At 47.8% G+C, this 16,392-nt stretch overlaps 2 protein-coding genes across 6 annotated transcripts in view; both read right to left on the bottom strand.

The window, feature by feature from the left end:
- The window catches only part of LOC148054078 (uncharacterized), a 67,733-nt gene extending 51,570 nt beyond the window's left edge, over positions 1–16,163 (bottom strand). For both annotated transcript variants that reach the window (XM_087770874.1, XM_087770875.1), the window contains exon 1: positions 15,864–16,163. In XM_087770874.1, the coding sequence (XP_087627000.1) occupies positions 15,864–16,163 (300 nt within the window). The remainder of the gene's footprint in view (positions 1–15,863) is intronic.
- Positions 838–12,854, bottom strand: LOC148054079 (uncharacterized). Of its 4 annotated transcripts, none has more exons than XR_015707713.1 (2): positions 2,267–12,848; positions 838–1,853 (listed from the first exon to the last, which is right to left on the bottom strand). XR_015707713.1 is itself a non-coding variant. In XM_087770950.1 (2 exons), exon 2 carries the CDS (start codon positions 3,757–3,759, stop codon positions 2,821–2,823), a length of 939 nt encoding a protein of 312 aa, XP_087627076.1. In that variant the 5' UTR covers positions 3,760–7,858; positions 9,989–12,854; the 3' UTR covers positions 838–2,820. The 4 variants fall into 4 exon arrangements, 3 of the variants coding, with proteins under 3 accessions (XP_087627076.1, XP_087627074.1, XP_087627073.1); XM_087770950.1 differs by having other exon boundaries at positions 838–7,858; positions 9,989–12,854; XM_087770948.1 differs by having other exon boundaries at positions 838–9,335; positions 9,989–12,852.
- Positions 16,164–16,392: the final 229 nt, after the last annotated feature.

Genomic DNA, 16,392 nt, shown 5'->3' with positions numbered 1-16,392 from the left:
GTGGGGGACCCATGCTGGAGCAGTCTGTTCCTGAAGGACCACACCCCGTGGAAAGGACCCGCGCTGGAGCAGTTCATGAAGAACTGTAGCCCGTGGGAAGGACCCACATTGGAGAAGTTCGTGGAAGACTGTCTTCCGTGTGAGGGACCCCACGCTGGAGCAGGGGAAGAGTGTGAGGAGGAAAGAGTGGCAGAGACAACGTGTGATGAACTGACCGCAACCCCCATTCCCCGTCCCCCTGTGCAGTTCGTGGGGGAGGAGGTAGAGAATTTGGGAGTGAAGTTGAGCCCAGGAAGAAGGGAGGGGTGGGGGTGTTTTAAGATTTGGTTTTATTTCTCATTATCCTACTCTGATTGGATTGGTAATAAATTAAACTAATTTCCCCAAGTCGAGTCTGTTTTGCCCATGATGGTAATTGCTGAGTGATCCCCCTTGTCCTTATCTGGACCCACAAGCCTTTTGTCATATTTTTTCTCCCCTTGTCCAGCTGAGGAGGGGGAGTGATAGAACAGCTTGGTGGGCACCTGGCATCTAGCCAAGGTCAACCCACTGCATAGCACATAGCCACACAGCACTTTCTGAGCAATGGGATATATTGTTTTCAAGCCCTCTGATTCAGAGGATTTGAATAACTGGTCTCCAAGAGACCTCTCAGGATGCTGCTAACCACAAGCATTCTAGAGCACAAGGATCGGTGCAAGAACCATCTTCTGCTAAACTTTGTAAATTTCTTTACAAAGGTCTTAAGTTTTCATATTTTATCACCTTAGGCAAGGCCCAAACTCTCATAGCCAATTTCTTCAGCTTATACCACAAAAGGCAATTGACAACTGCTAGTATAATAACAAACACCAATAATATCAAGAGTGGGTGGACTAGAACATTCAAAGTTTTCTCTGCAGAGGGTGAGTATCCCAAAAAGATATCCCACCAATGATGGGAGGTATCATCTTTAATTTGACTAGACAGTCCAACAAGTTTGTCCTTAGTTATTATTGGTTCAAGATTTTGTTTAATTTTTCCAGAGATATGTTTGCACGACTTATATTTAAGCCAAAACATTGCCACTTGTTCTTCTGTATATGCGAACACATAAAGGGAGTGATTAGGTGATATTCTTCAACTACCGATGAGTTATTAGTCACTAAACACACACGTCTGGCATTAATTTCTACAAACATTTCAAACACATCAGGAAACAGGATCATCCATTTGCAATTGTTAACAGAATGTTCTAATAAGCATGGTTCGTATAATTGAGACTGTTGTCCACATAAGATACCGTCAGAGGTGGTTTCACAAAGATCTAAATCATATGTTTGTCTCAGGTAGTGGCAAAGATTTTTCAGGAATTATACTTAATACCTCACCTTGTTCCGCAGCTCGTCTTGCCTCGTAATCAGCCAATTTATTTCCCACTTCCCTGTCAGTGTTACCTTTCTGATGCCCTTTGCAGTGCATAATCGCCACTGGTGACGGAAGTTGTACAGCATCTAAAAGTCGCAAAATTATATCAGCATGTTTTATACCTTTCCCTTGAGCAGTTAAGAGTCCTCGTTCCAAATTACTCCATGGGCATGGACTACACCAAAGGCCAAATATTCACTCGCAGCCCTTCGGCCAGCTCCAACGCTCTCACTAGGGCAATTATTTCAGCTCGTTGTGCAGATGTGCCCTTAGGGGGTGACTTTGCTTCCACCAGTCGGTCTGTGGTGGTTCCAGCATATCCTGCCATTCGAACTCCACTCTTTACGAAACTGCTCCCATCAGTATACCACCTTCAGTTGGCTTCCTCCAGCGGCTCCTCCTTCAGGTCTGGTCTGCTTGCACATACAGTTTCAATAGTTTCTCATCTAAAACGGAGGTTACAATGTGGGAAGTGTGTACAATCATCTTTTGTCCCAAAGTAAATTTTCAAGCTTCTTGGATAATCAAAACAATGGCAGCCACTGCCCAAAGGCATCCCGGCCATCCTTTGCTTACTCCATCCAATTGTTTAGAGAAGTATGCTACAGCTCGTTTATAAGGACCCAGCTTCTGGGCCAGAATTCCCAGAGCCACTCCTTGCCTTTCATATGAGAACAGCCAGAAAGGTTTCCTTACATCTGGTAGGCCCAAAGCTGGAGCCTTCATTAGCTCCAGTTTCACTTCCTGGAATGCCCTCTTAGCTTCATCAGTCCATATTAATTGTGTCTGGCTATTTTCAACAGTTCATATAGAGGTTTAACCAAAAGTCCACAATTATAGATCCATAATTGGCACCAACCTGTCATTCCCCAAAAGGTTCGAAGCTCTTTTACCGTGGTCGGTTCTGGAGTTCTGCAGATAGCTTCCTTTCAGTCATTCCTGAGCTGTCTTTGTCCCTTGGAAATCATGAATCCCAGGTATATTACTTCCTTCTTCAAGATTTGGGCTTTCTGTAATGAGACTCGATAACCACTTAATCCCAGAAAATTCAACAAGCTCACAGTCCATTCCTTGCACTCTTCATCCTTTTCTGTGGCTATTAAGATATCATCCACATATTGCAAAAGAATCCCGTTTCCTGGGGGCCTCTCCCAGGTCTCCAATTCCTTAGCTAATTGATTTCCAAAAATGGTAGGGCTGTTTTTAAATCCTTGGGGTAACACTGTCCAGGTCAGTTGGGTTTTTCGTCCTGTATCAGGGTTTTCCCATTCAAAGGCAAATAAATTGCAGCTTTCTGGAGCCAAGGTAAGGCAAAAGAATGCATCCTTTAAATCTAACACAGTAAACCATTCATAGGTTTCCTTTAAACCAGTCAGCAGAGTATATGGGTTTGCCACTACTGGATACAAATCTTCAACTATTTATTACCCGCAAATCTTGCACCAATTGATAAGTTTTGCCATCAGGCTTTTTGACGGGCAAAATGGGAGTCTTATATTCTGAAGAGCATTCAATTAGTAGTCCAAATTTTATAAACTCTTCTATAATACTTTTTGCCCCTCGCCTATCTTCCAATTTCAAGGGGTATTGCTTTATCTTAACAGGTCGTGCCCCTGCTTTGAGTTTAACAACCACCAATTCAGCATTTTTAGCCTTTCCAGGTATTCCTGAGGCCCACGCTCCTGGGTATACCTGGTCGTTTATTTCTTGTATAATTTCTTCTTCTCTAATTTGGGGTTCAGTAAGAACCAAGCTTAAAATTCCAATGTGATTTTTGTCTGGTATTTTAAACTCAATTTCCCCATTTCTAAATTTTATGTCGGGATTTAGTTGTTCTAATAGGTCCCTTCCCAGTGATGGTCTAGGAGCCTCAGGCAGGTAGAGAAATTTGTGAATCCCCACACTCTTCCCAATTCTAAATTTTAATGGTTTCAAGAAAAAAGCTTTTTCAACCTGCCCAGTTGCTCCCACAACATTAACATTTTGTTTACTTATAGGTAACAAGGTTTGATTCAATACAGAGAATGTGGCTAACGCAGCCACTATCTCCTTTCCCAGTTTCCTTCTGTCCTCCCCCTCCCCATTCCGATATACTCTCCACGCTTCCTCCAGCAACTTTTCTAAATTCCTTATATCTGGTTCCCTAAGTTTCTGAAGTTTCTTTCTGGTATCATTAGTGGATTGTCCCAGAAACAGAGATACCAGCTGCTGCGTGGCAGCTTCTGACTCCGGTTCCATAGTAGTAAATCTTCTCACAGCAGCCCATAAGTGATCTAAAAACTCCGTGGGCGTTTCAGTGCCCCTGCTTGATAGCATACAGAGCAGACCAGTTAACTGCCTTTGGGATCGCATGTTCTATTCCCAATTTGATCCAGGTTCGGTATGGTTGCAACAAACAGTACTGAGCTGGATCATTAGGGTCCCAACCCAGGTCCCTGGAGGGCACATGATCTTCGGCTGTGCCCTGTAACACTCATCCCTCAATCTATGTTTCTACATGAGCTTGGGCTGCCTTTAATACAAGCTGCTTCTCAGTTTCAGTCATAGCATCTAGCATAAGATCCACATCTTTCCAATCCGGGTCCAAATTCTTAGTAATCCACTCAAACCTTTTCGCAATCCCACTTGGGTCCTCCCTAGACCTCTTAACTGCATCCTTCCACTTATCCACATCATCCATCTGGAAAGGCACTTTTCTTCTGCCTTTCTGGGTCTCTCTTTCACCTTCAAACACCTCTGTCCAATACTACATGCTGAACAACATCGCTTCAACTTCCCTAACTCTTTCTGATTTTCCTTTTCCAAAGCCAACGCCATGGGATCTTGGGGAGCAAAATTAAAACCACAATCTTTCTGCCACTCAGGGTGATTTTGGAGGGTGAAAAACATATCTGCATACATAGCTTCGTCCCATTTTCCCTCCTTCCTTAAAAATAACAGGAGTTGCAGCAAGGCATTATACTTCAGAGTCCCATTCACAGGCCACTTTTCTTCATCATCTAATTTATACAATGGCCATCACTGATTACAATACTTAATTAGAGTTTTCTTATTCACATTTCCTCCAGGAGGACCCCCTATGTCCTTCCAGTGATATAAAATGCAACCTAATGGAGATTTCTTTGGTATCTCTTTACTTTGCTGTGACCCTCCCATTTTATTGGTCCCAGTTCTCTCCTGTATTCCCGCAGTATCTTAACTGTGAGTTCCACGGTCCACACTTTACCACTTAGAGGGTTACAGAATTACTGGTTTACATCCTTACAATCTTTTTCTTTTGCTTCGTTGCTTCGTCCGTCTCCGGCCGTTTCCCTCGCGGGACAAAGAAACGGCGGATCAGGACTCCGCACTCCCTTCGTACTAAGAGTACGACTCATTCACACACACACAGGACAGCATACACACTTTTGACGACAAAACACTCAAATACCAAGTACGTCTCATTCACACACGCTCAGGACAGTATAGACACTTTCGACAACAGAAATACTCACATACCAATACAATGAACAAAAATCCTAAAAGCAAACACAGAGCAACTACTTGTCCTTCTAACATGCCAAACACAATCCCAAAATCAAATAACCGAGTTCCAAAGCCAAGATCCAATATACCCAAATGCAAGAGTTCCAAATGAGCACCAAAGTGCCTCTAAATGGGCACCGAAGTGCCCCCAGATGAGCACTGAAGTGCCCCCATGTGTTTACCTTTAAGGCGCTAGCAGCCCGGTATACTCCACCAAGCGTGAACCACTCACAGCTTACAGGGGTTTCCAACAAATGACTAGTCCAAACCAAATTTAAGAAAGAATACCTTTTTCCAAAGACGGTCCTTGTCTGCTCCCGCAGCGATCCGATTGAGGCAAGGAGTCCCTCCGGAAATTTTCCGGGGGTACCCTAGGGAGTCCCGTTCTCAACGGGTCCTGCAGCCGAGCAGAGAGGGTCCCACCTGGGTCGCCAAAAGTGATACAAAAATTCACGGATGCTTCTCCTCACAGTTAAGGTCGACCCTTAACTCTTTCCGTACAGCGCGTGATCTTCCGGTCGCCAGCCCTTATCTTTACTACATTTCCCCCTCCCTTAGCTCCAGTAGCTCTGGATCTCGCTGGGGAAGCTGCGCGTAAAATTGCCCAATCCAGCCAGTAGTTCGTCGCAGCTCCCTCATTGCTCCTCCACACCATCAGGATGCATAGGGAAATGGTAACCTGTCAAGATAAGACTCAATAGATTGATTAATGTCTATACGGTCGAATATTTCGACTTGGTACCCATTCTAGCGTCCCTTTCTCGGTTTGCACACACGCATACCCACGTCCCAGGCAACGGAGGGAATAAGGCCCCCCCCCCCCATTCACGGGTTTGCAGGTCCCGTACTTGAACCAAAGGGTAAGGCCCTTCATTCTCATCGAGCCGGAAATGTGCCTGGGTTGCAGTCTGGGTTTTATAGGTGTTCCCTCGAATGGTATGATTTAAGGTAATTAGTGCCGTCATCAACAGACGCTGTGCCCGAAATAAGGGAGGGTCAAGGGGAGGGGGAACCCCTGTTCCTGGGCTTATCTTTTCCCCCTCCCTAAGTTGGTCGAGTAACTCTTTTAATGTGCGGCGCACGCGTTCTACAATGCTTTGGCCCGTACTGTTATAGGGAATGCCATGACTCAACTGAATATCCCAGCGCGCGCAAAAGTCCTTTGTCTTCTTGCTGACATATGCCGCTCCATTATCTGTTTTAATTTTTTGTGGGATGCCAAGTTGCGCCATACAGTCCTGCCAATGTAAAATAACTGCGAGAGCATTTTGTTTAGCATGCATAGTGGCTAAAATAACTCCACTGCAGGTATCAACTGTGACATGCAGATACTTACGCGGATTAAAGGGTTCATAAATCGTAACATCAGACTGCCATATTTGGTTGGGCTGCAACCCTCGAGGGTTTACCCCTGCCTCTCAGAGGGGACCTTTGGAACACACAGGACAAGCAGCAATCACAGAGCGAGCATCTTGCAACGTAATGCCAGCGAGCCTAGCTAAACCGCGAGCTCCACAGTGGAGCAGCTCATGCAGGCGGAAAGCTCGCCTTAGGTTAGAAGTTTCTTCAACCGCCAGTATGCTCCTTGCTAAGCTGTCCGCTACTTCGTTCCCGGCAGAAAGAAAACTCGGTATGGAACTATGACTATTAACATGGATGGGACAGACAGGAGCGGTTCTCATTTGCAGTGTGGTGAGCAACATTCCTGCAATCTCCGACGTTGCCCCAAGTGCCCATCAGCACTTCTTCAGTAACTTATATACATAGCAAGAGTCTGTGATTAGATCCAAGGCCTCTTCGGGCCATTGAGTGAGAGCCATCCATACCGCCTTGGCCTCAAGATACTGCACGGATTGCCCTTGATCTTGATAACTAATGTGGGTCCACTGACCATCCTCCTGCCATGTAGCGACAGCTTTCCCAGTAATCGATGACGCGTCAGTAAAAACCGTGCGGCCTCTGGCGGGATAACCTCGATGTGTAGCATTCGCTACACAGTGGTGACCCCGACGTGATCAGGCAACAGCGATGGAGCTCGCGGAACTCATAAAGGTACTAAAGTCGGTAACGACAAGGGTGCTCAAGAGGGGGTTTGCGGCAAGGCGGCGCCGGCCTGCCGCACACAGCGCGCTGATGGGGCATAAATCTCCTGGGAACGAAAAGCCAACAAGTTTAGTTTCGGAGGGGACACAGGCTGGCTGGGAAGGAGTGGCCTGTGGGACACAGACGGAACCGTCGTTACTGGGGGCTGAGCCAACGGAGGAAGGGGAGGCGCTGGGAGACTATGGCGCAGCGGGAACAAAGGAGTCGGGAAAGGTGTTCCCGATACGAGTGGGGAGTTTAGAGCGGCCGCCCACGGAACCTTCGGCACCTCCTGCACCGGCGGATCTGCCACTTCCTCAATACCCCTGGGGCGAGTTGCAACAATGTGTGGAAAGGGAGCTGACTGATAGGTTGCTGGATTGGGTCCCGGGGGCCGATGTGGGATCCCAGCGGTATCGCGAACTATGTGAAGGAAGATGGCGGGAAGGAGAAAAGGAAGGCAAAACACCTGAGGACGCCCCATTGTATCCCAGTGATCGACGAGTGCTGGACACAGAGAGCGGAGCGCAGGACATCGGGGGGGGGGGGGGGAGGGCTCCCCCGGCACTGCCAGTGATACCTGAGCCACCAGAGGGAACCCCTATCCCTGGGGCAGTGGGAAATCAAACTGGTATTCCCTCACAGTGGAGGGAGCCTGTACATGATTGCCCCATGAGCTCTGATAGCAGTGAGGGCGAAGGGGGTGACGAGGGATCCTCGATTGTTGCTCATCCGCCCCCCGCATCCGAGATGGACTAACGAGGTTTCAAGGGAACTCGAGGCATTGATCAGCCGATTGAGAAGGGTGGTGGCAAATGCGGAAAGTCTTATGCCAGGGGGAATGCTGAAAGAGAGGGCAAACGGGACGGATTGGCGGATGATTGCAAAAAATTGTGTCTTCCAGGCTGTCCTCATTCTGTTGTGACTTCCTATCTTCCATGCATTTGTTCTCCCAAGGCCCAGTTGTCTGAGATGGGATTATCCCAGAGCCCCCTTATCTTACAACCATTCTAACTACTCCCTAAGTCACAAAGGCCTTTCTTTTGTTTAGTTAAGTGACTAAGATATTTACAATATCCTCCTTGCCCCTAGGCTTTAATTCTTTGTGGAGGCATTTTGATGCAGTGGCTTTGTCTATCTTGGCTTTAACCCCTTCACTTTTACTATTTTGGCAAAGGTTTAATTTCTACTTAATCTGGTTCCTATTAGTTCCACACAGTGTTTACTCCTCTTATATGATTTATTATTAATCTCAACCCCCTTTTCTTGTTTAAGAAGAACCACCTTCCCACATCCTCTGTAATTCTGCTATTTAAATTATTGTTATTATTATGCTATTAATTCTGCTATCATGGGATGGTGGCTTTTTTTTTTCCCCAAAAGAATCATCCTATACAGCCCCAGCAGTTTTTAAAATTAAAATTAGTCAAAAGTTAACTTGAAAATATCATTGTTTTGGCTAAATCACTCTGTCAAACAATCACCACCAAGACAACGATGATTTTATTCTGATCACATTTATGCTTGTATCCAACTTTATCCCAGTATCCCACTGGAATTTCATTACCAGGGCACACAGCTAGAGACTGCCTTGTGCAGCAGACTGCAAGGTACAACATATTGACAATTCTACATGCGTATGGCTAGGTGTCTAGCCTGAACAGCTGCCTGTCTGCACAGCCCCTGTTCTTACTCTTCTTGCCAGAGAGTCAGAGCTTGCATCATTTTTCAGCTCCCAGAAGAGACAGTATCTATCTTTTGCAAGGCAAGGGGAGGATTAGTAAGTTTGTTTCTCTGGGACTTCCCTCCAGCTGTGTCCCAGACCAGCCCTCTCTCCTATTCCCCTGAAACAGGAGGAAGACCTGCTAGTAGAAGAAGAGGTGAATATAGGCAGCTATAAGGTGCTTGTGAATGCCAAATACAAGGCAAATGAGAAGGTAGGTAGGGAACCTGCAGAAGAAATAGATTCACAGAAAAGAGAGAGAATATACACCCCTATCCTTCCTCTTGAGGATCTCTGAAACCACCCAGTATATTCCAAATCTCTAATGACTGCCCTTACAGTCCCTTCTCCCAGGCTTTCCTGTCTCTCCAACAAAACCCACCATGTCACTAGCACAGGATTGATTTTGCCTGCTGAGAAGTTCTGAGCCAGCTCTGAGCTTGAAAAAGAGAGCATGTCACTTGATCCTGCCTTGGTACAATGCTGGCCACAGCCAGTCCAGAATCTAGAGCCCTGGTTTGTAAAGGAGAATCATCCAGTCTTCAAAAGAATCAGCAATGGCATGGGTCCCCAACAAAAATGACAGCAGAAATCTATTCTAAAGAGAGAAATAGGGTACAAGAAAAAAGTCCAATACTTCTATTCACAATCTGGTGCACTCCCACCAGTGCACTCCTACATCTTATCTGTAGGAGGACACTGGCAGAACCCACTTCATATTGTGACTCTGGATATGAATAACCTTCTGAGATGATAGAGCATTGAACTTCTGTAGAGCAGTCTACAGACTCAAGCAGGTAGCATTTCCTTACACTAGGCTTGTTTGTTCTAACAACAAAACCATAATGATTAGAATTTTGCATTTTCTTAAGTGCAAAATAGGGTTCTGATTCAATTCGGGTACAGAGCTCTAAACATGTAGCTAGTATTTATGCATGAACCCAAATTTGATTCTGTGCTTGTTTCTGGAAATTGATTTTGCCACCTTTTTCTCCTCAAGCTTGCCTGATATGATAAAAGTTATGGTTCCAGCTGTTTTTTGGCATAAGAACACTTAACTATGCACCTAACACCTGTTCTGTACTAGTCATTTCTTGTCCAGTTTTTCATGGCTGAGACATAAAAAATACACAGCTATTCTTTTGGTGATTATAGCTTGGTGTCATGGCCACCTTCACAACAAATAGTTGTGCCAGCCAAAAGCACATATATAATTATGAATATATTGAGGTTTGCCATAATGGAACATACCCCAGCAATCTATTCATCTGTGGCCTCCAGGCTCCCTTCTTTTAAACAGTGAATGCTTGTGCTGTGAAATAGAGATCAAATTTGGGCACGTGTGTAGTAAAGATAAGGGCTGGCGACCGGAAGATCACGCGCTGTACGGAAAGAGTTAAGGGTCGACCCTCCCTTGTCTCCGCCCCTTATAACATGACACGCCTACTGCTGGGGGTATAAAGCCCGGGTCGGCTGGCGATCGGGAGGGGGGAATAGTTTTGATATGTAACGAGCGCTATGTAGTGGTGACCCCGATGTGATCGGCTGCAGGCAGCAGTGATGGAGCTCGCGGAACTCGTAAAGGTATTAAGGCTTCGCGCCTGGGGATCAGTAGAAAGGGTGCTCAAGAAGGGGTTTGCGGCAAAGCGGTGCTGGCTTGCTGCACGTGGCGCGCTGATGGGACATGAATCTCCTGGGAACGAAAAACCAACGGGTTTAGTCTCGGAGGGGACACGGGCTGGCTGGGAAGGAGTGGCCTGTGGGACACAGACGGAACCGTCGTTACTGGGGGCTGAGCCAACGGAGGAAGGGGAGGCGCAGGGAGACTATAACGTAGCGGGAACAAAGGAGTCGGGAAAGGTGTTCCCGTTACAAGTGGGGAGTCTAGAGCAGTCGCCCACGGAACCTTCGGCGCCCCCTGCACCGGCGGATCCGCCACTTCCTCAATACCCCTGGGGCGAGTTGCAACAATGTGTGGAAAGGGAGCTGACAGCAGCGCGACGTGTGGTACAGGGAGTCTCTCCTTCCCCGGGACCAGCACAGTTGCCTGCGGTTCCAATGACGCAATATCCAACTCAGCTGCCTTGGGGAGATGGGAGCGCGCAATAGAAGAGGCTGGGGATAGAGCCTCGCTGTATGTGGCACTCACCCTAAACATGACCACACGACCAGAAGTAGATATTATAGTTACCCCATGGCTCCCAGAGTTGCGGGGACCACCACGCCTCGTATTAAGAGCCCTTTTGGATACAGGAGCGGATGTTACAGTAATCCCATCACATCTATGACCAGATGATTGGCCACTCGAACCGAGAGGTTCGCTGCAAGGCGTGGGAGGCATGCAGACCTCGCATCAAAGCAGGAACCCAATGCAAATTATGTTGAAGGATCCGGAATCCGGACAAGCTAGGGTAGCATGGTGTAACCCCGTCATTGCTGAGTTACCCATTGTCATCTTGGGACGATGTTGCTTGCAGAAGATGAATATAGTGCTGCGTACAAATTTATCATAATGGCCACTGCCTGTGTCCGCCCATTAAAACTCACCTGGTTGACAGATAAGCCAGCGTGGGTAGAGCAGTGGCCATTGACAGAGGAAAAGAGGGCGGCTGTTCGACAATTGGTACAACGAGAACTTGACGCAGGACAGATCGAACCCTCTACAAGTCCCTGGAACACCCCCATTTTCGTGATAAAGAAAAAATCGGGGGCATGGCGACTGCTACGTGATCTACGCGCAGTTAATGCATGTATACAAGACATGGGCCCGTTACAAGCGGGCCTTCCTTCTCCGGCCACGATTCCACCTGACTATCAAATAGTGGTTATAGATATTAGAGATTGCTTTTTTAGTGTTCCCTTGCATGAAGAAGATAGAGTACGCTTTGCCTTTACTGTTCCTGAGCCTAACACTCAACACCCATGCGCCAGATATCAATGGAAGGTGTTACCCCAGGGCATGAAAAACCTCACCAGTCTTGTGTCAAATTGCTGTAGCCGCTGCGATACGCCCTATTCGAGAAAATTTCCCTATGGTCATCATTTTCCATTACATGGATGACGTTTTATTGGCGTCCAACCAAGAAGAGTTACTGGAAAAGGCACGCGTGCAGCTGATAGTCAGTTTGGAGCGACATGGGTTACACATTGAGCCTCAGAAAACGCAGGTAGGGCGTGCAGTAAAGTATCTAGGTACTCAACTGATGCCACGAAGCGTGACAGCACAATCATTTGAAATTCGGACTACAGTGACAACACTCCATGAGGCGCAAAAATTAATTGGACAACTATTGTGGCTTAGGAACTTTATTCCAAAATCCGAGGCAGAAATGACTACCTTATATCAACTCCTGAAAGGAGGAGATTCCCCCCTAGCTCCAAGGACTCTTTCAAGAAACCATCAGGAGATTCTTAGGACAATTATGGAGCGGGCCCAGCATTGGGGTCTCGCTCGATTTACACCTGAACAACCGGTCACTGCCTGTAGCGAACACTACACATCAAGGTTATCCCACCAGATCTCCAGACGACCCGGGCTTTATACCCCCAGCAGTAGGCATGTCATGTTATAAGGGGTAGAGACAAGGGAGGGTCGACCCTTAACTCTTTCCATACAGCACGTGATCTTCCGGTCGCCAGCCCTTATCTTTACTACATTTCCCCCTCCCTTAGCTCCAGTAGTTCTGGATCTTCCTGGGGAAGCTGCGTGTAAAATAATCGATATATGGTAAGACTTATACAGACACCCATCCGTTACATTCATGGATTTTGCCCAATCCAGCCAGTAGTTCGTCGCGGCTCCCTCATTGCTCCCCCACACCATCAGGATGCATAGGGAAATGGTAACTTGTCAAGATAAGACTCAATAGATTGATTAATGTCTATACGGTCGAATATTTCGACTTGGTACCCATTCTAGCGTCCCTTTCTCGGTTTGCACACACGCATACCCACGTCCCAGGCAACGGAGGGAATAAGGCCCCCCCCCTCCCCCCCCCCTTCACGGGTTTGCAGGTCCCGTACTTGAACCAAAGGGTAAGGCCCTTCGTTCTCATCGAGACGGAAATGTGCCTGGGTTGCAGTCTGGGTTTTATAGGTGTTCCCTCGAATGGTATGATTTAAGGTAATTAGTGCCATCGTCAACAGACGCTGTGCCCGAAATAAGGGAGGGTCAAGGGGAGGGGGAACCCCTGTTCCTGGGCTTATCTTTTCCCCCTCCCTAAGTTGGTCGAGTAACTCTTTTAATGTGCGGCGCACGCGTTCTACAATGCTTTGGCCCGTACTGTTATAGGGAATGCCATGACTCAACTGAATATCCCAGCGCGCGCAAAAGTCCTTTGTCTTCTTGCTGACATATGCCGCTCCATTATCTGTTTTAATTTTTTGTGGGATGCCAAGTTGCGCCATACAGTCCTGCCAATGTAAAATAACTGCGAGAGCATTTTGTTTAGCATGCATAGTGGCTAAAATAACTCCACTGCAGGTATCAACTGTGACATGCAGATACTTACGCGGATTAAAGGGTTCATAAATCGTAACATCAGACTGCCATATTTGGTTGGGCTGCAACCCTCGAGGGTTTACCCCTGCCTCTCAGAGGGGACCTTTGGAACACACAGGACAAGCAGCAATCACAGAGCGAGCATCTTGCAACGTAATGCCAGCGAGCCTAGCTAAACCGTGAGCTCCACAGTGGAGCAGCTCATGCAGGCGGAAAGCTCGCCTTAGGTTAGAAGTTTCTTCAACCGCCAGTATGCTCTTTGCTAAGCTGTCTGCTACTTCGTTCCCGGCAGAAAGAAAACTCGGTATGGAACTATGACTATTAACATGGATGGGACAGACAGGAGCGGTTCTCATTTGCAGTGTGGTGAGCAACATTCCTGCAGTCTCCGACGTTGCCCCAAGTGCCCATCGGCACTTCTTCAGTAACTTATATACATAGCAAGAGTCTGTGATTAGATCCAAGGCCTCTTCGGGCCATTGAGTGAGAGCCATCCATACCGCCTTGGCCTCAAGATACTGCACGGATTGCCCTTGATCTTGATAACTAATGTGGGTCCACTGACCATCCTCCTGCCATGTAGCGACAGCTTTCCCAGTAATCGATGATGCGTCAGTAAAAACCGTGCGGCCTCTGGTGGGTGGTTCAACTATGGCACTAGCTGGCAAAAAATGGAGTACCTGGATTATCTCCCCACAGGGGTGTGGTCTTAGACCTTCAATACGACCCGTAAATTCAGCTATCGCCGCTTGCAGGAGCCCCACTTGTGGAAGTACCAACTCCCACTGTGCCAAAGAACAGGGCAATGCGATGACCTCCGGGTCCTTCCCTGTTAAATGTTGAGTTTGCCTCCAACAGTGGAGAATAAGCTGGGATAATAAAGTTGGCCAAGAAATTAAAGCCGTCTTTGGTTTGCCTTGATACAACCAAGCAAAAGGCCAGCCTTTTTCACCATTATTTTGAATTAGTAAACCATGGCCAGCGGTATCGGTCATGTAAATCAGGGCAGTGACCGGTTGTTCAGGTGTAAATCGAGCGAGACCCCAATGCTGGGCCCGCTCCATAATTGTCCTAAGAATCTCCTGATGGTTTCTTGAAAGAGTCCTTGGAGCTAGGGGGAATCTCCTCCTTTCAGGAGTTGATATAAGGTAGTCATTTCTGCCTCGGATTTTGGAATAAAGTTCCTAAGCCACAATAGTTGTCCAATTAATTTTTGCGCCTCATGGAGTGTTGTCACTGTAGTCCGAATTTCAAATGATTGTGCTGTCACGCTTCGTGGCATCAGTTGAGTACCTAGATACTTTACTGCACGCCCTACCTGCGTTTTCTGAGGCTCAATGTGTAACCCATGTCGCTCCAAACTGACTATCAGCTGCACGCGTGCCTTTTCCAGTAACTCTTCTTGGTTGGACGCCAATAAAACGTCATCCATGTAATGGAAAATGATGACCATAGGGAAATTTTCTCGAATAGGGCGTATCGCAGCGGCTACAGCAATTTGACACAAGACTGGTGAGGTTTTTCATGCCCTGGGGTAACACCTTCCATTGATATCTGGCGCATGGGTGTTGAGTGTTAGGCTCAGGAACAGTAAAGGCAAAGCGTACTCTATCTTCTTCATGCAAGGGAACACTAAAAAAGCAATCTCTAATATCTATAACCACTATTTGATAGTCAGGTGGAATCGTGGCCGGAGAAGGAAGGCCCGCTTGTAACGGGCCCATGTCTTGTATACATGCATTAACTGCGCGTAGATCACGTAGCAGTCGCCATGCCCCCGATTTTTTCTTTATCACGAAAATGGGGGTGTTCCAGGGACTTGTAGAGGGTTCGATCTGTCCTGCGTCAAGTTCTCGTTGTACCAATTGTCGAACAGCCGCCCTCTTTTCCTCTGTCAATGGCCACTGCTCTACCCACGCTGGCTTATCTGTCAACCAGGTGAGTTTTAATGGGCGGACACAGGCAGTGGCCATTATGATAAATTTGTACGCAGCACTATATTCATCTTCTGCAAGCAACGTCGTCCCAAGATGACAATGGGTAACTCAGCAATGACGGGGTTACACCATGCTACCCTAGCTTGTCCGGATTCCGGATCCTTCAACATAATTTGCATTGGGTTCCTGCTTTGATGCGAGGTCTGCATGCCTCCCACGCCTTGCAGCGAACCTCTCGGTTCGAGTGGCCAATCATCTGGTCATAGATGTGATGGGATTACTGTAACATCCGCTCCTGTATCCAAAAGGGCTCTTAATACGAGGCGTGGTGGTCCCCGCAACTCTGGGAGCCATGGGGTAACTATAATATCTACTTCTGGTCGTGTGGTCATGTTTAGGGTGAGTGCCACATACAGCGAGGCTCTATCCCCAGCCTCTTCTATTGCGCGCTCCCATCTCCCCAAGGCAGCTGAGTTGGATATTGCGTCATTGGAACCGCAGGCAACTGTGCTGGTCCCGGGGAAGGAGAGACTCCCTGTACCACACGTCGCGCTGCTGTCAGCTCCCTTTCCACACATTGTTGCAACTCGCCCCAGGGGTATTGAGGAAGTGGCGGATCCGCCGGTGCAGGGGGCGCCGAAGGTTCCGTGGGCGACTGCTCTAGACTCCCCACTTGTAACGGGAACACCTTTCCCGACTCCTTTGTTCCCGCTGCGCCATAGTCTCCCTGCACCTCCCCTTCCTCCGTTGGCTCAGCCCCCAGTAACGACGGTTCCGTCTGTGTCCCACAGGCCACTCCTTCCCAGCCAGCCTGTGTCCCCTCCGAGACTAAACCCGTTGGTTTTTCGTTCCCAGGAGATTCATGTCCCATCAGCGCGCCACGTGCAGCAAGCCAGCACCGCTTTGCCGCAAACCCCTTCTTGAGCACCCTTTCTACTGATCCCCAGGCGCGAAGCCTTAATACCTTTACGAGTTCCGCGAGCTCCATCACTGCTGCCTGCAGCCGATCACATCGGGGTCACCACTACATAGCGCTCGTTACATATCAAAACTATTCCCCCCTCCCGATCGCCAGCCGACCCGGGCTTTATACCCCCAGCAGTAGGCGTGTCATGTTATAAGGGGCGGAGACAAGGGAGGGTCGACCCTTAACTCTTTCCGTACAGCGCGTGATCTTCCGGTCGCCAGCCCTTATCTTTACTACACACGTGCCCAAA

This window comes from Nipponia nippon, unplaced genomic scaffold (genome assembly GCF_047370975.1).
Source record: "Nipponia nippon isolate SJK-2023a ecotype South Korea unplaced genomic scaffold, ASM4737097v1 scaffold_34, whole genome shotgun sequence".
In the NCBI taxonomy this organism is placed as follows: Eukaryota; Metazoa; Chordata; class Aves; order Pelecaniformes; family Threskiornithidae; genus Nipponia; species Nipponia nippon.
The sequence above is the reverse complement of the archived record's forward strand: the minus strand, read 5'-3'. Positions and strand labels throughout refer to the sequence as shown.